At 56.5% G+C, this 24990-nt stretch overlaps 1 protein-coding gene across 2 annotated transcripts; it reads left to right on the top strand.

The window, feature by feature from the left end:
- The first annotated feature begins 6612 nt into the window (after positions 1–6612).
- Positions 6613–23904, top strand: TP53INP2 (tumor protein p53 inducible nuclear protein 2). 2 transcript variants are annotated; one of them, XM_086853538.1, is made up of 4 exons: positions 6613–6850; positions 15441–15768; positions 19069–19198; positions 20609–23904. In XM_086853538.1, exons 2-4 carry the CDS (start codon positions 15645–15647, stop codon positions 20853–20855), a joined length of 501 nt encoding a protein of 166 aa, XP_086709664.1. In that variant the 5' UTR covers positions 6613–6850; positions 15441–15644; the 3' UTR covers positions 20856–23904. The 2 variants fall into 2 exon arrangements, with proteins under 2 accessions (XP_086709664.1, XP_086709663.1); XM_086853537.1 differs by having other exon boundaries at positions 18889–19198.
- Positions 23905–24990: the final 1086 nt, after the last annotated feature.

Here is a 24990-nt window from a genome sequence, read left to right as displayed (position 1 = left end):
AAATGTTCTTATCACTTTTGGGACACACAGACTTGAGGACAACTTTGGAACACACTTGAATAAAGCACCACTGACTGGGCAGAATGCTGGACACTGGGCACCTCAAGGCACCTGTCTGGAGAGGGTCACTTCCACCCAGGAGCAGGCAGAAGAGCCACGATCCAAACCCTGGAAAAGCCAACTGTCGTGATTTACAGAAGCTATGAAGCCATGTTGTCACTGAAGCCCCTCAGGAGTATCAGAGTCTTGGGGGACACTTGAGTGCCAAGGCTCTCAAGGGCTCCTGGGTCCTTGTCCAGCCTGCTTGGACTCAGAAGGGCTTCAGGAAGAGCAAGCCTTGATCCTCCACACCAATTTGTGCCCTCTGGGCTAATGCACACTCGATGGAACTCACACTTCCCTCTGTGGAGAACAACTCCCCCATGGAGAACACCCTCCCCATGGAGAGGATACTACCCTGTGGAGCACATCCCACCCCTGTGGAGCACATCCCACCCCTGTGGAGCACATCCCACCCCTGTGGAGCACATCCTACCCCTGTGGAGTCCACATCACCCCTGTGGAGAGCACCCCACCACTATGCAGCATATCCTACTCCTCTGGAGCACATCCCCCTACTATGGCTTGTGGCATGAGCTCCTTTGTGGTGAGTTTGGGGGCCCCTGGAGGCAACAGCCGCTGCTGGGATCCAAGGGCAGGGAATGACGAGCCTCGGGGGATTGGGAAGGCCTGGGAGCAGGAAGGACTGGCAGGGGAGGGGCATGGGGCAGCAGGGTGGGCAGGTTCCTTCTCTTGGCATAGTGTGGAAGGCGGAAGTTTGGTATCAGCCACTTTTGAGGAGAGCCATCAGGAGCCACCGTGGACGGGCAGCAGCTGCATTCCCCGCTGCCCGCTCCTGCAGTGCGGCAGGGAGAGCGCAGAGCTCCTCCGGCTCTCCCTGTGTGTGGCAGCTGCCTGCTCCCACCGCAGGGCTCTGGGGGTGCCAGTGGCAGCGGGGACAGGGACAGGGCGCTGCTGTGTCCAGCCCCACACCAAGCTCTTGCCTCACCCCCCGGTCCTGCACCCCGACCGGCAAGGTTACTCCGCGCTGAGACACACACCCCAAAATCGCCTTGGGTCAAATTACTGGGCTCATCTCACCGGCTGCTATTTCCTTCTGTCCCCAAGCCAAGCGGGGAGCTTGTGGAAAACAAGGAGGTGTCAGCCCAGCGTGCCCTGAGTCAGAGCTCCGCCGGGCTGGGATCACGGGGCTGCTCTTGCAGGGGGCTCAGCAGCGTCCCCAGCCTGGAGGGACACCCCGACCTGCCCAGAGGCGGCCAAGCTCTCCTCTGCTCACTCCCCAGAAATCTGCCTCCCCGGGCAGCCATCCCAACCTCAACTGCCTTCCCAAGCCTCCCAACTGCTGCCTGGCCCAAAGCCGCTTTGCAGTTTTTCGAAGTTGTTTTGGTGTCTCCTGGCAGAAAGCTGCTGGTGACCCAAATTCTAAATATAGAAGCAAGTCCATTTTTTATGCGACAAATGCAAAATCTCAGTCTCACGTCCATCTTTGGGAAATAGGTCTTTTTGTCAGAGAAATGCAAATGTAACACCCAGATTTCTTCCCGGTGAGATCACCTCCTGGCTGTGGTCATTCCCAGAGGGTACTCACAGTATTTGTTCTAGGTAAATTCCTCCATGCTCCTTCACTGCTGGAAAGCCACACTCAGTGCCCCAAGCAAACCCCAGGCTCTTCATGGACCATTCCCATGTCGGGTGCTGGGCAGTTTCTCTAGGATGGAAGTGCATCAGGGGGCCAGCCTGCTGCCCTCTCCCGTGGGGAGCAGCTGGGGAGCCAGGCCCCATCTCTTCCCCTCACCCTCGGGAGCTACATGGGCTGTCGGCATCTATGGGTGGCACGAGGAGGTTTTATGGGGCTGGAGGGTGGTGTTGCCCCATAGCTATGATCATCAGCTATCTGCTCTGCACCTCGCTCAGGTTACTGTCTCTCATCCAGGCCATGCAGTACAGAGCAGCTGCTCTGCACTGCGGAGCACATCCCTGTCCCACAGGTGTCCTGGGAAAGAGCTGTCCCCAGCCTTGGAATAACCACAGGTTCCCTGAGTGCCTCACAGCTCTTCTCCAGTGCAGGCCAGGAGGGTGGGCAGAGGTCTTTGTGCCCACTGGGGGCTGCGACCGATGCAAAGCCCCGTGCTGGGAGCAATGGGGTGCTGGGAGCAATTCTGGGAGCAATGGGGTGCTGGGAGCAGTGCGGGGAGCAGTGGGGTGATGGGAGCAGTGGGGTGATGGGAGCAGTGGGGTGATGGGGGCACTGGGGTGATGGGAGCAGTGGGGTGATGGGAGCAGTGGGGTGATGGGGGCACTGGGGTGATGGGAGCACTGGGGTGATGGGAGCAGTGGGGTGATGGGAGCAGTGGGGTGATGGGGGCACTGGGGTGATGGGAGCACTGGGGTGATGGGAGCAGTGGGGTGATGGGAGCAGTGGGGTGATGGGGGCACTGGGGTGATGGGGGCAGTGGGGTGATGGGAGCAGTGGGGTGATGGGAGCAGTGGGGTGATGGGAGCAGTGGGGTGATGGGGGCACTGGGGTGATGGGAGCAGTGGGGTGATGGGGGCAGTGGGGTGATGGGGGCACTGGGGTGATGGGAGCAGTGGGGTGATGGGGGCAGTGGGGTGATGGGGGCACTGGGGTGATGGGAGCAGTGGGGTGATGGGAGCAGTGGGGTGATGGGGGCAGTGGGGTGATGGGGGCAGTGGGGTGATGGGGGCAGTGGGGTGCTGGAGACCACCTGAGCCAGACAGGTCTCAGGCATCTCTGGGAGGAGCAAGGCAGTGGGGGAGAAGCCAAGCTGAGCCTGTGCTTCATGGACCTTGCTCTGTCCACAAAACCCCAGCAAGACACTGAGGTTCCTCAGGGACTGGTAATCTTTCCCAGTTTAAGTAAAGAGCGCACCTCTTGTCCCTAGTGCCACCACTCAAGGAACCAGAGGGGCTCCCAAGGAGATCAGTGAGGATTTTTAATGATGTGAAACAATGCATGTTGCAGTTTTTGATCTACATCACATGCAAACAATTTCAGGCAGCAGCTTCCAGGAAAATCCATCCCAAGGGACAAGCAGCATGGAAAAAACCACCTGAGGAGCTGAGGTGTGGCACATACAGACACCAGAGGTGTGTTTGTGTGGGTGATTGGCAGCACCTCCCAGTCTGCTTCACTGGGACTGGGTGGGTGTCTGGGCACAGCCCTGGGGTCCTGGAGTGGGTGCTCCAAGGGCTCTCAGCAGGATGGGGGAGGCTGGGACAGGGTGGCTTGGGAAAGGAGAATGAGCAGCTTCTGGTCATTCATAAAGACCCTGAGGTTAGCTCAGTTGGTCAGAGCATGGTGCCAATAACAGCAAGGTGAGGTCTTGACCCTGTACGGGCCATTCACTTCAGAGCTGGACTGGATGATCCTTTTGGGTCTCTTCCAGCTCAGCATATTCTGTCATTCATTTCCCTGTTTTCTGCTGTTAGGCACAGAGCCTGTGTTGAAGGACTGTGTACAACAGAGCCTGTTGTCTCTGTACACTGCACATGTATTTCTTCATTAACTGCTCTTCCCAGCCCCAGCTAACGAGCACCCAGCTCACAGTGTGGCAGCAAGCCCTGTGGCTCACTCAGCGTGTGGCCTTCAGGCACCTGGGAGCTGCAAGGACTGCTGACCCATAGCCCCAGGATATGGCTGGGAAATGCTTCTTCAGGTGCTCAGCAGTTACCTGGTGACTTCAGCATCACCAGGAGGAATGGCTGGGGCAGAGCTCTCTGGGCTTGGGGAAAACTCATGTCAAGGATGCCAGGAGCAGCACTTGCTTGGGATGCAGCAAGGTCATCCTAGGGACTTGCAGGGAAACCAGAGTGGGCAGCTGGGGCCGGAGGGCTGCCCTGGGACCCCCTTCTCATCAGTGGCAAATGCTGGAGATGTTCTTGGAGGGCTTGCAAAGATCCAAACACACCATTATTTCGTGATCTCTTATTTTTTCAGAAGTTTTGGGTAGCTGGACCAAGCATATTTTTTAAATAAAGGGCAGGTAAATGGGGCTTGGAGCTAGGTGATCTTTAAGGGCCCTTGCAACTCAAACTATTCCATAATGAGCACCCTGCCTGCTTTGCATGCCATTTGTTGGGTGAAATGAAGCATGTACATTACACACTGGCCCTGCACCTTGCCAGAGGCTCTCAGTGCTGCTCCCAAAACCTCCTGGATGAAGCAGAAGCCAGTGTGATCACCTTCCTATTTTCAGCAGTCACCCAAATTCACAGAGTGCCTCAGGTTACGCGCCTGAGCAGCAGAGCCCGAGGCACTTGCTGGGGTGCACTCGTGCTGTGACACACAAGAACCCAGCTAACTCCCCATTACCTGCGGGCAGGTGAGCTGCAGTCAGCTGCTTGCTCATCCTCTCCAGGCACAGCCACCTCAGGCCTTGCAGCTGAACTCAGCGTGACTTCCCCAGTGACCTGAGAGCCAGGGCCATCCAGCCAAAGTCAGGTCATGCCCTGTGTCCACCCATGCTAGCTCAGGAAAGCACAGGGAAGGCACTCTGCTTTCCTTTCCCCAACTCAGTGGTGGCAGACACCACTGTCCCTGGGGACAGAGGGGTCCCTCCAGGCTCTCCCTGCTATCCCCACGCACAGACAAGAAGACAAATGTGGATTTGTGAGCTGATGTGGAGCCCAGCTCAGCCCGACAGGGTTGTAGGCACACAAGGGCTGGGCCACCACGGCTTTGTGCCCACTGTGCCAGCAAGATGAAAATCATTTCCCACTGCACATTGTCACACAGCACAGCTGTTACCCACTCCAGAGCCTCCGGCCACAGCCCCTGGCCAGGCACAGCAGGACATGGCAGGACATGGCAGGACATGGCAGCCACTGCTGATGGCCTCAGGCTGGTGAGGAGCCCCTTCCTCTTCTTCTCCATCTGTGCAGCAGCTTTTCCAGCAGTAAATCACTGGGCTACACTCTGCCCTGGGAGGGAACTGCCACCCCCTTTTGGCAGCAGAAGACCAGGGGAAGGTGTGGCTGATACTGAAGCATTTCCTCCCATCCCCGTGGGAATGGAGAGAGGGTCATCCCATTTAAACCTGTGCTTTAGGGCATATGCCAGCACAAATGGGGCACTTCACCCTGGAACATGTTTCACCCTAACAAGATTAATTCTGCTGCATTTATTTATGCCCTCCTCTATGGCAGCAGGATTGAAGGTTAATTTCTGCAGCCCTGCTGCAGCCAGCAGGAGCCATGTTGTAATCTCCACGTGAAACCAGGACAAGTAGAAGCAGCAAAATGAATCTCCATGGGCAGCAGCAGCTCTTGGCTTCAGGCGGGGACCAGGTTGGGGGTCAAGTGTGGTTATGCTGTAACTTCTGTCTGTCTTCTGCAGATCATCCCCCACTATGCCCAACAACTTCAGCTCTTGGGCATTAGCTGAAACTGCCATGGCCAGTTCAAAATGCCCTCCATGGACACCTCAAATGAATGGATTTTCTGCTTAGGACTGCTCCAAGCTTCACAGGCTTCTGCTCCCCTCTGGCAAAGTGGGGTGGGAGCTCTGCAGGGTGGCAGCTCTCCTCCCAAAATGGTTTACATTCTTCTGCAAGATACTTCAATTACAGAAGACTAAATGTTATTTGTGACCTCGTGTTGAATAAGACACAATTAAATTCTACCTCGTGTGAATTTACAATGGGGAATTCTCACCTGTGATGCCGGATGAGTCCTAACTGTTCCATGAATGACTCAGACACCCAAACTGCTCCATTAATGACTGTTTTAATAAATGTTCTATCTTTATACAGACAATATCCTGCCGTGTGACAAGCCTGGCACAACGTCAAACCAAACCTCTGTCCCATGGTCAGCCCATGCTGAGGATGAAGGCAAACCTGGTGATGCATCCTGAGGGGCTGTGACACTCCAGGGATGCTCCTGGTGTCGTTCTGAGCCTCCTCTGTCTCTCAGGTAATGGCTGGGTGGCACATCCAGGGCTTTCAGCCCCAGCCCCCTCATTCCTGTCCCACCAGAATTTCTCTTTGGATGAGGCCTGTGCAGCGCAGCAGTGAGAAGGAAACGTGTGTCTGGGAATCCTCAGGGCTCTGTCCCTTCCCTTCGGGAGGGGCCGGCACATCCCCCCGCAGCCTTCCTGTCCCCCCCGTCCTAGGGCCGCTGCGGGCGGCACCGGACTCTATCGCTTTCCTTTTTCCCAGTGGCGTCAGATCTTAATTTTCGTCCATCTCCCCCCTCCCGTTCCCGTCCTGTCTCGGTGCCGGAGCTCCCCTCTTCCCCCGCACCCTCGGGGTCTGAGCCCTTCTCCTCTACCCCAAAACTCCGGGCGTCTCCAGCCTTTCCCTTTTCCTCCCGCGTTCCTGGAGTCCCTCGCCCGGGACTCCGCCACCTCCTGGTTCCGTGGCACGGCGGAACCGGAGCGGAGGGGGAGGGGAGTGGAACGGGAACCGGAGCGCAACCGGAGCGGCCCCGGCCCCTCTCGGCCCCCCCCAGACCCCGCTCCCCACCCGGGCCCCCCGGCCCGGGCCCCGCCCTCCCTGCGCCCGCTCCCATTGGCTGCGGCCGCGATGGGCGGGGCATCGCGGTGACGTCACGATCAGCTGTCGGAAGGTGCCGATTTGTGCGGGGGAGCGGCGCGCGCTCGGCAGAACCGCGGGGTCCGCACCGGCACCGGCACCGTCACAGGCATCGGTACCAGCACCGCCACGGCCACCGCCACCGGTACCAGCACCGCCACCGGTACCAGCACCGCCACGGCCACCGCTACCGGCACTACCTCAGCGCCTTCCGCCGCCCGGGACACGCAGGGCCGGTGAGTCCCGCGGGACACGGCCGGGGCCGCGGGGTTGGGCTCGGTGGACTCGCAGGGCCCGGGCGGGGGTGTCCGGCGGGGGCGGCCCGGGACCCCTCGGCTCCGGCCCCCCGCTCCCGTTGTTTGTTTCTTCATCACCGGATTAAGATTGGCGGTCGTTCCGCGCTCCCATTGGCTGCGCTCTGATGACGTCGCCTGATTTGCATATGACATTGAGACGTCACAGCGCTGCCCTGTCCCGCCGTGACCCCCGGGCCGGGGGCGGTGGCGAGCGCGGCACCGGGGCCGTGCTGCCCCCCGGGTCCCCCCGCGCCAGGCCCTGCTGCGGCTGTTCTCGGCAGGAAACGTGCCTGTGCCTCCCCCCGGCATGCTTACAGAGTCTTCGGGTGCAAAACGTGTCGTTTGGGAAAAGGAATGCGAATATATAAATATAACTATGTGTCAATATATGAAATATGTCGTAGAGTCACAGAATGAGTCGGGTTGGGAGTGACCTTAAAAATCATCTCGTTCCAACCCCCTGCAGGGGGATGTTCTGGCAGGGACACCTTCCTATACTATATATTATATACTGTATAAAATACAGCATATATAGTATACTATAGAGAAAAAAAAAAATCATGTTAATGTGAATAGATTAAAATCTCTAATACAGAAAATTATTCAATATTTAACTTATTTCTAGCAAATCCTGGTGCTTTGGATTTAGGTCCCTCTGTCTTTAGATCTCAATTGTCTTTGTCAATGCCACCAGTTTTAATGAGATTCAGACGAATGCTTTGGTGTTTTTATTGAGTTAATTGTGCTGCCCGGGAAGGGGCCAGGCGTGGCAGGGGGAGGGTGCTGGCAGTGCCAGGCTCAGGTTTGTGCCGTGGGGCAGCTCCACCACATCCCAGGATGCTGAACCCAGGAGTCCCTCGGGTACCAAACACAGCTTCTCCTTCTGCTATTGCTGCTCCAAGGGCACCTCCTTTGGGACAGCTCAAAAAAGTCTTAAGTCCTAAAAGGGCAACTTTCCTTTGGATTTCATGTCTCTCACCTCAGTTTGGCTGAGCCTGGCAGGCCCTGGAAACTAATCCTGCTCCCTTCTGGAGGAACTCACTGTGGAAAAACTTGGACTTTGTTGAGTGCAGAAATGGGTTAAAAAGGGCATTTTTGCTGTTTTATGCATATACATTTACATATTTGTGTAGGGAAGCTCCAGCCCTGTTCAGAGCACCTGAGCAAAGAGACTGGCACCCTGGCATCCCAAAATAGTGGATTAAAGTGTCTCCATGGAGCCCAGCAATAGCCAGTGCTGAAGTGGCACCAGTGAGGGCTGAGCTGGGCAGGTGCCAAGTGCTGTTCCTTGTTTGGCCAAGGTTTTACTGGGGTAGGAAATCATCCCAGAAACCCTCCCAGAAACAGGTGTTGGGCTCTGGTACAGGACTGTGCTGGACCTCCTTTCCCACCAGGTTTAATCTACAGAGTGCCAAGAATTATGTTGTTTTGCTCTAAAATAAATCTTTCCTCTCCTTTTATATTTCCTCCCCCCCCAGATACCCCCCCATTCTACCCCCTCAAACAACAAAGCTACAATAAAAAAAGACAAAAGCTGTCTGCTGTAGCTCAGTGTCACTGTTGGGAACCCATTGCATCAAACTGCTGCTTATCTGGCTGAACAAAAAAGCAAAAACATTAAATTTTTTCCCCAGATAATGAAATGGTAACACCTGCTTATAATAAGATTGGAAACCCCTGTGGCATAAACTTGTATCTAAGGGGTTTTTAATGCTGACTGCACAGCAAGTCCTGCTCTGGTCAGGGGGGCCCTGAGCGGGCTTGGGGGGAGCTGCTGGGGAGCTCAGGGTTCTTGAGGTGTCAAAGTCCAGAGTGCCAGGTCCTGTTCAGTTTCTGTGATTTATGGAGGCAGTAAGGGTGGGCTACTCCCCTCCCAGTGTGCAGCTCCTCGGGCTCCTCACTCCTTGGGGTGATTCATCCAGCAAATCCCAGAAAGGAAAGTTCTAACATTTCATAGCATAGCTTGTGGCACATCTAAAATTTCCTGGATTCTGCCAGCTACTGGCAGATTTTCCAGAACTGTGTGTGATGACATCAAACAGCACAAGGTCACATTTGCCCTTGGGGTAAGGACCTTCCTGCAGCAGTGACACAAGAGCCTTATGGATGCAGAGACCAGCTCTGGGAAAAGCATCTCCTCATTCTGCAGGGTCCCCCTCCTTCAGGAGGTTCTGGAGGAGCATGTGGGAACTCCAGTCCCTGCTGAGACCCTGAACTGGCTGAGGAAAGCCCTTCCAGGTCCTCTCTCAGTCTGACATTAATAAGAAGAGTCTCATGATGAAGAATTTCCTGGGATTTTTCAAACTGCTTTCTGCCTTCTCCCCCTCTACTCCACTGATCTGCCATGGAAGAGGCTCTGGCTGTGACTCAGCCTCTGTTTTGCTGGAATCAGCCTGTCTGTACCAGCAGCACCTTGGGGTGCAGCTCTGCCCCTGTGCCCAGGGCTCTCTGAAGGGAATCCCGTCGAGGGGCCTGCTGGCAAAGCAACAGGATCAGCTGGACCTGTAGCACAGTTGTTGTGGGACCAAACTGCCTGGCCAGACTGTCCCGAGCAGGTCCCTGCCAGCTCTGTCTCTCCCATGATGGGGATGGGTAGAGGTCAGCACAGGGATGATCCACTGGTCATTTCTGGGGTGATGAGCAGAACTCCCCTGAACTGCCCAGCTGCCAAATCCCCTTCTCCTGTGTTTTGTGTTCCTGTGGAGGTTTAGGATTTTCATACATCCAGCACAGTGAGCCTGTGAAACGCCGGTCTAATTTAGGTAAAATGAGTCGAAAATCCCATTTCCCAAGTGGGTAGAAGGAAGGCACCTGATTTGTACCTCTGCCTCCTGCTGGGATGACTGCGGGGTATTCTTAGCTGTGCCGAGGAAGGACTGCTCCTGCTGCCTGTCAGCAGCATCCCTCCTGCTGCCAAGTATTTATGGAAAGTTTCAGGGAGCCTGTTGCCATTTTCGAGGGGAGTTGCTGTTGTTCTTGCAGACTGTGACTTTTGAGAGCTGCCAGTCCTGTGACACTGCAGCTCCTGCCCCAGCGAGCTCCTGGCGCATCCTGGGACTTTGCTGCCGATCCTGTTCCCTATTCTTAGCTCCTGGGGTTATTTGCAGCCGCTGTGACTCAGAAAACTAATTATTGTGTCAAGGTTTCTGAAGAAGAAAAAATAACTTGATGCATTGTGGTTTCCTTACTTCCACTTTAAATTAAATATTTTTAATACCTTCTGGCTTGTAAAAGGCTGTTGGACTTTCTGGAAGGAGTCTGATAAACATAGTTAATTTAGAAACTCATCTGTCCCTGGTGGGCTGTCTCCTTGTGCTGGCAGTGCCTGGAATGGGGTTGATGTGCTGAGTAAGGGGGTTTGTGGAAGCCTGGGAAGGATGGCAGCTGTCCTGTGGTGGTGGTCCCAGCTCTGGCAGGGGACAGGGGGTCAGTGTGTGGTTTCTGGGGCAGCTCAACCCCAAGGATGTGGTACCTTGGTGGTCCCCTTGTGTCCTGAGGGGGATGCCTGGGACACACCTCCCTCATAGATGTGGGGCACCTGCAGACATAGGAGAGCTAGAAGAAGGGTCCTGAAAGGAAGAGAAGCCATCTCCTGGCCCAAACTGGTTCTGTGGGCACCATCTCTGTGTGGTGACAAGGCACAGATTGACTTCAATCTCCTGTCAGGGACATGGTCCCTCCTGCGCTGCAGTTCCCATTGAGGCTGCCAGCCCTCCATGCCCTGGTGTGAACGGGGCAAATGTTTGCTGCAGGGAAAGCAGGGGCTTTCCAAGTACCTGGATAAACATCAGAGCTTGATCTGCTACTGGCTGCCCCAGGCAGAGAAGTACTTGGGAGCTGCAGGAAGGGAGGTGGCACATGGCCATCTCACTGTCCGGGCAGGAGCCGGCCAAGGAGCCTCTTGCCTTGTGAAGGGCTGAGCAGATCACCCCGAGCCCTCCACAATGAGCTGATGGAGGAGCTTGGGGGCTGCCAGGGAGGGTCTGGAGCAGCTCAAGGCCAGGGGCTGCTCCCTTCTAGGGGGAGGTTGCAGACACACAGACTGGTTGGGGTTGGAAGGGACCTTACAGAGCATCTCATCCCACACCCCAGCCATGGGCAAGGACACCTTCCACTCTCCCAGGTTGCTCCAAGCCCTGCCCAGCCTGGCCTTGGACACTTCCAGGGATCCAGGGGCAGCCACAGCTTCTCTGGGCACCCTGTGCCAGGGCCTCAGCACTCCCACAAGGAAAAACTTCTCCCCAGTATCCCATCCAACCCTGTCCTCTGGCAGTGGGAAGCCACTGCCCCTTGTCCTGTCACTCTATCCTGTGTCCCAAGTCCCTCTCCAACTTTCCTGGAGCCCCTTTAAGCACTGGAAGAGACTCTAAGGTCTCCCTGGAGCCTTCCCCAGGTGAACACGCTCAGCTCTCCCAGCCTGTCCCAGAGCTGAGGGGCTCCAGCCCTTGGAGCATCTCTGTGGCCTCCTCTGGACTCACTCCAGCAGCTCCAAATCCCTCTTCTGTTGGGTCCCCAGAGCTGGAGGCAGCTCTGCAGGTGAGGTCACACCTGAGTGGGCAGAGGGGCAGAATCCCCCCTCACCTCTGCCCACGCTGTGGGATCAGCCCAGCACAGGGTTGGTTTTTGGGCTGCCAGTCCCCATGGCCAGGTCACATCCAATTGTCACCAGCAGTACCCCCTGTCCTTCTCCTCCCCAGGGCAGCTCCCAACCCACCCAGCCCCCAGCCCATGCTGCTGCTGGGGCTGCCCTGACCCAGCTGCAGGACCTTGCACTTGGCCTGGCTGAACTTCAGGAGGTTCACATGAGCCCACTCCTCCAGCCTGCCCAGGACCGTCTGTCTGCTGAATTGACTGCTCCACACAGCTCAGTGTCATCCACAAACCTGCTGAGAGTTTTGGAGATCAGAGCTTCATCCTGCTGCTTTAACCTGAGTGTTTCAGAGGAGGCAGAATAAAGTGAGGGGGAAGATGAGTGCTCATTTTGGTCCTTGCCTACCTTTTGGCCTCGCTCCTAACTTCACCCTGCAGGTTTGATCCTGAAGGCTTTGCCAGGATCTTCCTGCAGCTCCCTGGGCCCCACCAGGGGGCTGATCCTGCCACCGTAGCCCACCCATGGCACCAACTCCCTTGCACCAGGAAGGAGGTCAGGGCCACCCCATGTTTCCTAGTTTGGGGGGCGTGATAGCTGGTGACTTGAATTCTTTGGATAATGATCCTCTAAAATGGTCCATTTCAAGTTTTGCTCTTAGAGAAGCTTTTAATTCTCTCCCACTTTCTCCAGAGCTATGGCAGCTGCCTGTGAGCCCCTGTGCCTTAACTTAAGGAGTTAAATTTGGGAGAGGGGACAATCAAAATTAATAGTGTCTGTTGTGTCTTCAGAAAAGACAAGTTACCTCTGGTTCCTGGGGGAACAGCTTTCTACTGTCCTGTGAAGGCTTTTGTCATGATTGAACAAAGGAAAATGAAAAGGTTTTGACTGTGTCATTGGTTATTTGACTTTGAGTTTGCTGGAGGATGAGACTCTTGCAGGGGGCTCCCGAAGCCAAGCCTGCAGAGCATGGGAAGCACTCACTGCAGTGAGACATTCCAGGCTGACTTTGCTTAGGCAACAGGGAAAATCCCTGCCTGGCTCAGCCCCTGGCCTGTGGTGGCTGCTTGGGTGCTTTTCTGGGTGACCTTCCCCTGGCAGCCAGACTGGAGCCACTGTCTTCCCCTGTCCCTGTGTGCCCAGCTCTGCTCTTGGGTGACATCCATACCTAGGCAGGGAGAAAGCCTGACAATTGCATGAGGTAAGTCAAGAGCATTGACAGTGTCCTCCTGGTGTGGTGGGCTTGGGGCACAGCACAGGGGACCCTGCTGTCCCCAGCCCCTCTGTGTCATCCTCAGGTGATGCCTGCCTGGTGACCCTGATCAGCTTTGGCTCAGCCTGGCAATGCCCCAGCTCAATAAGCACTCACCTTGCACTGAGGCAGGGCCATGGTGGCCTTGGGGGGGATTGGCCTCCTGTGACCCCTGTGCCTGCCCCACGCCCTCCTGCCCAGGCACCTCGGGAGGAACAAGCAGTGGGAGACTGGGACATCACCAGCAGGGACCTGGGAGCAGTGGAGTTTCTGCCACAATTAGATATGTAATTAACTTCTTAAATAAATAAATAACATTCATGTCGTATTCAAAGATATTTACTGACTAGGCGAGTGCTCAGGCAGGTGCTGGGTTTCCAGGCCGAGATGGTGTGATGGAACCCCGGTGGGGATGGATGCACATGGACATCCCGTGGGAGGGAGCACATCAGAGTCCATTCAAAGCCCAGCTGGGCACCAGCCCCTCTGCCTGTTGTTTCCCTAACTTCTATTATTGTGCTTTAATGATCCAGCTAGAGGGGGTGTCTGGCTGATTCCACTGATAGCACTGGAGGGTAACAGAATGGCCGTGGTGGTTGTGGGGTCAGAGAGGCAATTCTGCCTCAATTCCCTCCCTGCTCAGTGCCTCCAGGGGAAGCCAGGGACCTTCTTAGAACACAGATCAGAGAGTCTTCCCTGACCTCCCGTTCTTCCTGGTGAGAGGCTCCACAGGCCTCAGCTGAGCCATCCCAGAGTGAGTGGGAGGCTGGGCTGCCCCTGGAGTGCTGCAGTCTGCAGCAGGGCATGGCTGTGGCTCAGGGTCTGCCTTGGGCCTCTGGGACAACTGGAGTCACCAGGAGCTTTGAGACCTGCTCTAGGGACAAGCAGTGTCACACTGCTGCCCTGGCCATGCCAGGGAGGGAGAGCTGGATGTTGCAGGGCTGCTTAATGCTCCATCACTCCCTTCTGCATCTGGGAGTGTCTAAGATCAGAGCCCCTGAGGTCCAGGGGATCCCAACCAGGGGGGAGACTCCTTTGATTTCTCATCTTCTCCATTGTAGAGCAGATGTTGTTCCTCCCAAGGCACCTGAGAAACTGCAAAAGGCATTGCCATCCCACAGGGATGAATAAAAGAGTGCCTGAGCCCCAGAAGTGCCCAGGCCAGCCCCCTTCCCAGGGTGCTGGGGAAGCCACTTCACGGGGTGATGGGACTGATCTAGAACTTGACCTGCTGGAGGACTGGGGTGTGTATGGACACATGGTGCCTCCTGTACCCTTCCCATTCCATGCTGCCTAGAGCAGATGGAGTTGCCCCTGGCTGGAGGATCACTCAAGCTCCATGGCCCCTTGGTTGACAGGGCCCTGAGCTGGGGCTTTGCCATGAAATGGGGATTCACCCTTTAAATGCACCCACATCAGTGTGCCAAGCACAGCAGCACCCAGATGTCCCCTCTCACTGCACTGAGCTCTCATGGCATTTTATGGCCTTTTAATACCCTTTTAATGTCTCTGGACCAAAAGGCACACAAATAACACACAAATAACATTCTGCACCTTTTGGCTGCCATTCTGTGCCTTGCCAGGAGCTTGGCAGTCATTAATGAAATTAATTCCCCACACTGGAGGAAATCTGCTTTCCCAGGGATAAAACAGTGATGAGCTGAGCAGAGGTGAAGCAGAGACTCACAAAGGGCTGGGATGAGAGGCTGGATGTGAACAGCAGTGTGTGCTTCCAGCCTAGAGAGCCAACAGCATCCTGGGCTTGTCCCCACAGTGTGGGCAGCAGATGAGGGTGGGGGGGGAATTCTGCCCCTCTGCCCTCTCAGGTGAGACTCCCCCACCTGCAGAGCTGCCTCCAGCCCTGGGGAACCAAGAGAAGAAGAATGTGGAGCTACTGGAGTGAGTTCAGAGGAGGCCACAGAGATGCTCCAAGGGCTGGAGCCCCTCAGCTCGGACAGGCTGAGAGGGCTGCAGGTGTTCACCTGGAGAAGAGGATCCAGAGAGACCTCAGAGCACTTTCCAGTATCTAAAGGGGCTCCAAGAGATCTGGAAAGGGACTTAGGAAAAGGGACTGGAGTGAAAAGATAAGGGAATGGCATCCCACTGCCAGAGGACAGGGTTAGATGGGATATTGGGACGGAATTCTTTCCTGTGAGGGTGGGCAGGCCCTGGCACAGGGTGCCCAGAGCAGCTGTGGCTGCCCCTGGGTCCCTGGAAGTGTCCAAGGCCAGGCTGGACAGGGCTTGGAGCAGCCTGGGATAGTAGAAGGTGTCCCTGCCCATGGCAGGGGGTGGAATGAGATGAGCTTTAAGGTCCTGCCCAATCCAAACCAGTCTGGGATTCTGTGACAACACTGTCCTCACCCTGCCTGCTGCGAGGAGCTTGGCATTGCCTGACTTAGGGACAGTGTCTGCTCTGTCCCTGCCAGCTCCTGGGGATGGGTCTCCTGGGCACCCCACCCATGAGGATGGGGACACAATGTGGGGCTTGATGCAGGTGGGGGCTGCAGGGCACAGCACCCAGCCCTTCACTGCTGCTTTCAGATACAGCACCAGCTGGGACAGCTCATGGCACAGAGAAGTGCCAGAGCCACCTTTTTGCTGTCCCCTGGAGTCCATCTGAGCCCCTGGGATGCAGGAGGGCCACACTGCCAGCCTGTTCTAATGTTCCTTTTTCTCTCCCTTTTACAGGCCTTTGCACTGAAGCCAAGTGAAGAACCTCACAATTGCACTGCACACTGCCTAGCTCTGATTTCTCTGGCAGCCAAACATCTGTCACTGAGACCTTGAGGGCTCTTTTTCCCCTCCCTGCCCATCTCTCCTGTGTCTGTGCTGGAAGCTGGTGCCCAGCAGTAGCTCTATCTCCCCATCCATCTTGCTGGACCTCTCCCCACCATGTTTCAGCGTCTCACCAGCCTCTTCTTTAGTGACAGCAACACGCCAGAGGGCCTGGAGGAGCCCAAACCCTTTGTTGAGGAAGAGGAGGAGGAGGATGGCTGGCTCATAATTGATCTTGCAGGTGAGGAAAGCAACAGAACTGGCTTCCCACAGCCTCTGCTGCACCTTGTCTCTCCAGAGCTTGGCAAACCCTTGAGATGTCAGCAGATGAGCTTACACCACATGGGAGCAGCTCTGCCCTTCATCTTTTTCTCCCCTGGTCCCCATGCTCTGCCCACGGTGCCCAGCCCTGTGGTGACTGCAGCAGCCCCTGACCTGCGCCTCCTTTTTCCCTTTCCTCTCCCAGTGATGGTTCTCAACTTTCTGCCGGTGTAGGAGCAGCATCACCATCTCCAGCTGGGACTGCTGCTGTCCAGCAGCCTGGCAAGGCAGCAGCCAGGGAGATCACCCAGAGTTTTGGTGTGATCCTGCCCACAGAGGGACAGGGGGGATTGATGGTGTGGGGGGCCCAGCCCTGGCAGGCTCTGCCATCGGCTGCAGCACTGTGCTGAGCTGTGCCCTGGACAGCACTTTTCCAGGAGGAGCCAAGCTCAGCTGCTCCCTACATTGCCCCTGCTGAAAGCATTCCTGTTCCCCTGGGAGAGCCCAGGCCTAGGGCAGTGCTGGGGGGGTGGGGTTGTCCCTTTGTGAGGGCAGGTGGCAGTGGAGCCTGCCTGTCCCAGCTGGGGATGTGCCACCAGGGATCTGGCCATCTTTGGGTCATTTGAGAGGAGTAAATCTCAGTTCCATGGGGGTTATCTTCCCAAATTATTCCCACTGCTCATGCCAAGCACAAGGGATTTTTGGCAGCAGGTGCCTGTACCTAGAGAACCCACAGCCCCTTCCCAGAGCCATCCAGAGCCCTGTTTGACACCAGCCAGGTGGATTGGATTCCTCCTGTGCAGATCTTCTCCAGCTCTGTTCAGACCTTGGGAGTTTCTGTTGTAGATTGATGACTCAGCCAATTTCAATGATGTTTTTATGACCTTTTCCTTGCAAATCCAGCAGCAATCAGAGACAAACCCTCCTGCCTGTGCAGGAGCTCCTGATGGCCATGCTCTGCTTTGGTAGCCCCTCGTTGGTTGTGATGTCCCAGCTTAGGGGACCACAGAGGTATCCTGCAGGTTTCGAAGGGTTTTGTCCTCCCTCTTGCAGGCAGCAAGTCTCTGAGCAGATGTTCCCTGCCTGTTCACCATGCTTGTTTTTGTGATTCATGTTGTTAGTTAGGGGTTTTTTCCCCATATGCACTGAGCTGGAGAGGGGACCAGAGCAGGAACAAGACTGGGATGGGGGACAGGGACAGCCCCATGCCTGGTGGGAGCTGTGGAGAGCTGCTGGAGGTGATGGGTGCTGTGGCTATGGGCAGCTGTGGAGGCTTCCCTGTCTGAGCTTCTGAGTGTTCAGGTGGGGTCCTGGCAGTGCCGTGGCAGGGGGTGTTGCAAGGAGGTCCCTGGAGCATCAGCCATGTGTCAGGGCCAGCTGGCAGCAGCTGCAGCGAGCCTAAAGCATGCCAGAAGGAGCCAGGAGCTTCCCCAGCTACAGAAACGATACACTGAGGCCTGATCTGCAGATGGCTCACAGGGGACCAAGGCTTGACTCTGGCACAAAACACTCCCATGTTTTTGCAGTGAAGTACCTCAGCTCTCAGTGCAGCGCTGGCTTCCAGCAGTGTCTGCTTGTGGATGTCACCCCACTGCTAATTCAGCTGCAGTCTGTTCCCACAGCAATCCCTGAGCAGTGGGGGACCAGATTCTTTCAGCCCTGTTTCTGGGGCTCGAGTTACACCAAACACTCCAAAAACCAAACCCAGAGACTCAGCCCCATCCTTCCCCTTGGAGCTGTGGTGGCCAGCAGCAGCTCCCAGCCTGGCTCCCTCCCAGCAGCAGAGAGGCAGCCTAGGGAGCCTCTGGATTCAGCCTCTGGATTCAGCCTCTGGCAGCCTGGCCATTGCCCCCTGCATTACAAAATGCAGCCGAATTACTCAGACCTTCCTGGAATGTTTCTGATGCTGCTCTTGCCCCCTTGCTTAGCCTGGCCGTGCTCAGCACCCAGGGAGAGAGCAAAGAGCATTTCCCAGGATGTGGCTGCATCACTGAGGTACTTGAGCATCCCAAAATATTGCTTTGTGACATGAAAACCCACCTGGCAAAGGATGGGCACAGGACAGTCCCTTGCTCTTTGTGCCCACAGACCACTGTAGTGCGAGTGCTGCTCCAGCTGGGCTGGGTGGCTGTCCCTAGGCTGACAAACAACCTCCTGGCATGTCAACAACTATTAATAGACTGATATCCTCTGACCTGGAGAAAGACATTCTCGTGTTTGCAAGGCCAACTGTGGCCTGTCCTGAGCCCTGGGCTGGGGCATCAGCTGCAGAAGGAGCTGGGGAAGCACTGAGCCAGGAATACCCAGCCCTATGCTCTGTGTTTCTCCATGACAGAACAGATTCATCTGTGCTTCCTCCTGCTCCCTCACCCGGCTGCAGGGTCCATGGAGATACTGCACTGCCTCCCCCCTCACCAGTTCCCTCAAATGCCCCTGATGAGTCTGGGAAGGGGTGTGAGCACCCCCACTTTTGGTGCATGCTTCCTTCCCATTACAGCACCAGTAATTTCAAGCACAGGCAGCCTAGAAAAGCACCAGCCCAAATGCTGTTGCCAGGTAGAGACGAGGAAGGGAAGGCATGGGAGGCTGGGGGGTATCAGCTTCTGGATCAGCCGCTCAAAATTTGGCCTCTAACAGGCTGGAGTTGAAGGCACGGTGAAAACCTTTGCTGAAGAATTTATTCCCATGATTTCTTCCAGAGAAAAGGTGTGGACTGTTTTTCTGCTCTGCGTGCGCTTGGTTTCCGTGTTTGCTGGGTGGTGTTTGTGAGCACAGGCGTGTCGGCGTTCCCCGGCCCGGCTCAGGTGCCACCAGAACGGGGAAAGCAGCGGTTTTCACTGCCTCAACTTCTCTCCTTTTGGGGAAGGAGAAAGCCCCATTGCTGCAGTGAACCCTGCTGCTCTCCCAGCTCTGTGGTCGGGCTTTTCCAAGCAGACGCGTTTCCCTGCCCGGCGGGGCCCGGTGGAGCGGCGCGGTGGCGGTGGGTGTCTCTCGCACTAACGATGCCCCTTTCTCTCCCCCTCTCCCCCTCCCTCCCCACTGTCCATGGTATGTGTGTGTGTCCCCGCTGTGCCCCGCATGGCTCTGCACGCCGCCCCAGGCAGCCGTGCCCGCCCCGGGCCCGCCCGCCGCTCCCCCGCTGGCGGCTCCGGGCGCTCGGCGCGGCCCCGCCCGACGCCCCCCGGGCCGCCACCGCCAGCGGCCGCTTCCCCGGCTCCGGCCGGTCCCTGCTTGATGGACGAGAGTTGGTTTGTCACCCCTCCCCCCTGTTTTACTGCAGAGGAGCCCGGCCCCGACGGCGTGGGGAGCAGCCCCATGGAGGACCTGCTCATCGAGCACCCCAGCATGTCCGTGTATGTCACCAGCACCCTCGAGGTGGATGCGGAGGGCCCCGAGGACCACGCTGCGGAGTGAGTGCGCTTTGGAGGTGTTTGGGGGGCCAGCAGCCCCAGCAGCCACTGAGGGACCGGGGCTGGATGGTCAGTCCTGCCATCCCAAATCCCCACCTACACCCGGGAATGTTTAAACTCATGGACATAGAGAGGCAGTGTCTCCACGCCCACCTCAGGGAACACCCTGCATATCTGGCAGGGTGCCCCAGCTGGCACTATGCATGGCTGGCAGCCCTTGTGTCCCAAAATCCCCTGCTAAAGGGTCTCGTTGGATGGCCACGGCTGCAGGACATGAGCTTGGCATTGGGCTGTGGTGGGAGAGGGCTGTGTTCATCTCCCCTGCCCTTAGCAGGGCCTCCATGCACAGCCACCCTTGCCAAGGCCGCTCCTGCCCATGCCGGTGTCACCTGTCACCCCGCCACCTGTCCTGGAGGGTAACAAAAAAACTCGGAGGGTTTGCACAGGTATGGCCCAAGCAAAGCAAACCCAATGGGACAGGGTGGCCCTTGGGCACGGTGGTCCCCTGAAGACCCCTAGGTCCCCCAGGCAGGAGGACCTGCAGCCCCCCTCAGTCCCCCACCTGGCCCCAGAGTGGCCCAGCACAGGGGTATCCCACAGCTGTGGGGAGTGGGACACCACCAGCTCCTGCTTGCCTCAAACCCCAGCTTAGCAGTGGGGAAATTAAATAGAAATGCCCCAAATGGCCCCTTTTCCCCCCCAGGCCTGTGGGTTGGAGCCCTTCACACCCATTCCTGAGGCCACGTCCTGGAGCTGTGGATGGAGCCCCCCAGGGCTGTTCCCCACAGCCCCCAGGGAAAACCTGGAGCATGCCCACGCTCAGCCCCAGCTCTGCTGGACAAGCCCTGGCTGCCACCGTGCCATGGGGTCCCTGCTGTCCCCCCAGTCCCAGCCCTCCAACACCTCCCCTGGAGCCCTTCAGTGCGCCAGGGGAGGAGTAAGAATTTGGGGTGAGCTTTGCTCCAGGCCAGGAGACACTGTTCCTGCTTAGGGGACAGCATTCTTAATTAGAGGACAGCATTCCTCCTTGGGGGGTGCTATTCTTGGCTAGTGGACACCATTCCTGTCTAGGTGACACCATTCCTTCAGGACTTCTCTCTTTCCAAACACTCCCTGAGGGCCAGAGCTTGATATCCAGGGCTTCAGGAGCTCCTCAGTGCTGGAGGGGTCAGAGAAGGGCTAAAGGGAACCCGAGACTAGCCAAGGCTCCAAGGGAGTCGCAGTGGGATGGAGACAGACCGGGCTCCAGGGATTTAGACACAGCGGAGCTGGCGGTGGGGTCTGGGTTTTTTCGGGTGTCGCAGCTGCTCGTGGCTGGAGCAGCGCTCCCCCGGGTGTGCGGGAGAGCCGTGCTCGGTGGCCGGGGTTCCCCGGCTGCGGTGCCGGGCGCTGACGGCGCTGTCTCCGCAGGGCCGGCCCGGAGCCGCGGCCGGAGCTGGTGGCCCGGGGCCGGGCGCTGCCGGCCAAGGCGGCGCTGCTGGACAAGGCGGGCCCGGCCCAGCGGGCCCAGCGGGCCAAGCAGCTGGCGGAGCGGCACCGCCTGGCCCAGAAGGCGCTGCAGCGGCAGAACCGGGCCCGGCAGCGCCCGCCCCGCCGCTCCAAGCAGCTCCCGGGAGCCTTCGTCCACCAGCCCTGCCAGCGCCACTGCAACTACTGACCTCGCTCCGCCGCCCTGGGGCTCCCCCGGGCCCGGCCCCGGGAGTGCGGCCCCCGCGGACACCGGGGACACGGCGGCGGCTTCGCTCATCCTCCCGGAGCCCGGCCCGCGCTCCTCATCCTCCTCCCGCCGCCCTCACCGAGCCCTCGATGCCGTCTGGACCACGACCCCCGGAGCCGCCGGCATGGAGGGTCCCGCCGCCCCTCCCCGACAGCCTCGACGGCTTCACGTGGGAATTCCCAGTGAAATCAGCTGTTCCTGAAATCCACCCGTTCCCGGTGAAACCCGTTTGTCCTGATAAGCCTGTGACATCAGTGCCTTTCCTCACGTCATGACTCCGTGTACAACCTGGCTGGGATGTCACAGAGACACCGAGCAGGAGTGACAAGAGCAATGAAGCCACAAGATCTGGGATTTTTAGGAAAATCTCATCAATGACTCTAAATAATGCTTCCACCCTGCAAAACCAGCAAATACTCCTCCCTTTCCTTGATTTCCTAGCTACATTTTACCATGATAAGATAACCCCCCACTGCCAGTCCTGAAGGGGCTTGTGGTTAAAAGCGCTGGTGGAATCTCTGTGGTCAGGTCAGCCAGGCGGCTCCTGGTGCCTCACGGTGTTTTTTTTAAAATCAACTTTAAAAAGAATCTCAGGAATCAAAGCACCGTCCCAGCGCCACGCCGGAGCCCTTGGCTACTGTGGCAGGAGGGATGGCCAGCCTGGGGTGGCATCACCGTGGCTGGTGGTCCCATCTGGGTGAGCCCCTTCCTCCTGGAGCCTGTCACCTGCCCCAGCCACACCTGTATCCCTATGGATACGCCTGTCCGTGTGTGTGGATATGTTTCTCTCTGTACCTTTACACTAAGAAGAGCTCTGTTAAGCTGAGGAGCGTTGTCTGACTGGTGTCAGTCCCTGGGAGGGGAGAGGAGGCAGGGATCTGCACAGCTTCCCTGAGGTGGCCAAAGCACGTCCATGTAGGTGGTGAAGAGATGCTGAAGAGGAGGCCAGAGGGAAGAGGCTGATATAAGGACAAAGATGGATCTGGGAGCTACTGCAATGGGTCAAGATGGGACAGCCTGAGTGAGAGGATTGCTGTAACAGGAGCTGTAACAGAAGCATCTTCTTTCTCCAATAAAAATGGCATCCTTTCCCATGAAGGGCCAGATTCCACTGCTAGGCAACACTAATTTTTAATGCAAATCCCTCCTCTCTCCATGATGGACTCCTTCTGCCTTTAGAAGAACATGGTCCAGGCTTTTCACTGGCTCCAGCACCAGCTGAGACAGCTCCAAATCCAGCAGAAATTTTCTGATCTGCTCCCCATTCACTCCTTTTAAAAACTGGTTTTGCACCCTGTGCCCTGGGAAAATCCTGCTCATGACCAGCTCACAGTGTGGATTTCCACCCTCTGATACCTCCACAACACTCCAGAAAATTCTGATTTCACCAGAGGTTCTTCCACTCATCATGTGGCATCCTTTAATATCAGCCAGGGATCTCGGTTGAAGGAATTGTGGTGAGCCCGAACTGACAGCTGGTAGTTATTGATTCTTTTAATAAGATAAAGCCAAAATGAACTTTCTTAGTAGCAACAGCCCCTAGCTCTGGGCCAGGGAGCCTGGACTGCAGTAGCTGGATGCTGCTGCTCACCTGCAGCATTTCCCCTTCACTGCACTGCCTGAGCATTCCCAAAAGCACAGAGTTGGGGAACTCGGTGCCCTTGGCATTGTCCCACCCTCCTTGGGCCTCACCACGACCTCTGTCCCTCGCCAGGCCTGAGACCACACTGAGATCACCCTGTTCTGTCCCTCGTGTCTTCTTGGTGGAGAGACTGACATCTCCCGACTCCAAGGGAGTGTTTACATCCTTTGACTTCCTGGGCTTCACACTCAATGCCTTTTTTCCCCTGCAGTGATGCCTGGGATGGGCCAGGAGCATTGCAGGGACACTGGCACAGGTGCTGTGACAGCGGGCAGGGGCTGAGCCTGAGCTCCTGGGTGTCTGATGAGGTGCTGCTTTCCCGTCCCGCTCTCCCCGTGCTGCTGGATGAGCTGCTGTGGCCACTGGGCAGCAGCACTGGAGGAAGCATTTTCTCTCCAGCCCCAACACACATCAAGAAGCCAAGCACTGTCCAACCCCCAGCTTGGTCTCCACTACAGATTCTCCTCCTGTGCATCTGAATTGCTGCCAGTTCCTCCAGAGCACTCCAGAAATCAGAGGGTGGCTGTGACCCCTTGTCCCCTTGGCAGCTCCCAGGGGAACAGGCTGGGGGAGCAGTGGTCCTGAGGCAGATCCTGCCATGTCTCACCTGCCAGGTTCTCCTGTGCCTGCCTGACTGCTGGAAATGTACCCCAGGAGAAATCCCGTATGGAAATCCTCCCGTGCACCCTTCTCTGCTGTGAGCCAGAAGCCCTTGGCTGTGTTCCTGGGGGATTTGTCTCAGCCTGGCACTGCCACCAGCACTCAGCCCCCAGTACTCAGCCCCCAGTGCCCATTTCAAACAGGTGATCTTCTTCTTCTTCCATCCTGGTTTTCAGAAGCAAATTCAGGCTCTTTCCGTGCCAGTCTGAGATGTCTTTCATTGCTCCATGTCCAGCCAGCACAGGAGATCAAGCAGAACTATTATCACACTTTATATTCAGAGTATGTTTATAAAGGATTAATAAATTATTAATAATGTTTTCATGAAGAGGTTGATCCATACCCTAAGCCTCTGGTGGGTCAGCAGAGTGCACAAATCACAGCAAATGAACTCCTGCAAATCCCCTCTGTTGTTTGCACTCTTGCCATCTATTAACACCTAACACTCACCTGCCAACCCTTGCAAGGCTACTGTCACCCCCAGTGTGACCCACCTCCCTGTGCTCTGCTCAACCTGTGCTTTGCAGAGGACCTGCAGTGTTCTGCTCCTGCCCAGCAGCAAGCACAAGGCCTGGCCTGGTCCCAGGCCTCCTGCCCAGTGCTGCCAGAGAAAGAAAACTACTTTTCACTGAGGTTTTTTGTCTCCTTGAATCTTAAAACAAATGAAAGGTGCTTAAAAACTGAGAACTTCCTGTGTGTGCACCCATTTGCATGTGTAGATATTTCACAGCCCAGTGTGGGTGTTCAGTAGCTTGTTTTGGGGTTGGATTTTTTAGGGGTTTGTTGTTTTGGGGTTTTTTTTGCACCCAGCATTTGTGATGTGCTGTGAGGTGTTTCTGATTGGAAGGTTCTGGTTTGCAGGGAGTTCTTGGGCTGCTCCTGCTGGGACAGGTGGGGTGAATTTTGCTTTCTTTTCTGTGCTTGTGTAGTGGACTCAGGGACAAACCAATCTGCTGGGGACTTAAAAAATATCCTTTTCCCAGGCTTCTGTGTTAGAATGTGGGGTTTGGTTCTAGGATACTGCAGGGATGTGGCACGTGGTGGTGACAGGAGCTGCAGGGTGCTCTGACACTCCTGTGTGGAAAAGAAATTGTGGCCATTTGTGGTGGGATCATTCCTGGGCTGCAGTCCCTCTTCATTCGTTCATGCCCTGAAAATTCACCTTCACAGCTGAATGGGGCTGGTCCCTTTTTAGACTGGTTTGTGAACAACCAGGTGGGGATTTTCAGCACTGAGCATCCTAGGGTTTGAGAAGTGCAGCAGAGCTGTGTGTAATGGCCTGACCCACCACACCACATCTCCTGACCTAGTGGTCAGGAGACAACCAGGATGGGGGAAGCCATTGAAATGATCACCTGGAGAAATGGTGATGCAGGTAACTGAAGGAAATTTATGTATTTCTTGCAATGAAAGCATAAAAAAGGGAAGAATTCCCAGTGGAGAGACCTGGGCAAATCCCCATTCAGTAAATGCCAGCTTTGCTGGGCAGTGTCAGTGCTGGGCTCAGACACCTGAGCTGTCTCCAGCCCTGTACTGGACTTGCAGGCTCAGGGACAGCAGGGCACTGGGGCAGGCTGGGGCAGTGCTTGTAAGATCCCTTATGGAGGGAAGAATCTTCCCACCACTGAAGCACCCATGGTGCAGGTGTCTTCTCCAAGTAAGGTTTCATCTGATTGCCTGGTTCTGCTCTGGCTGCCCTGCCCCAGTGTGAGGAATGAACCCACAAAGTGTGGCAGGACCAGGAGGGACAGCCCTGCTGGAGAAGTGCCACCT

Source organism: Cyanistes caeruleus, chromosome 16 (genome assembly GCF_971803275.1).
Source record: "Cyanistes caeruleus chromosome 16, bCyaCae1.hap1.1, whole genome shotgun sequence".
Classification (NCBI taxonomy): domain Eukaryota; kingdom Metazoa; phylum Chordata; class Aves; order Passeriformes; family Paridae; genus Cyanistes; species Cyanistes caeruleus.
The sequence above is the reverse complement of the archived record's forward strand: the minus strand, read 5'-3'. Positions and strand labels throughout refer to the sequence as shown.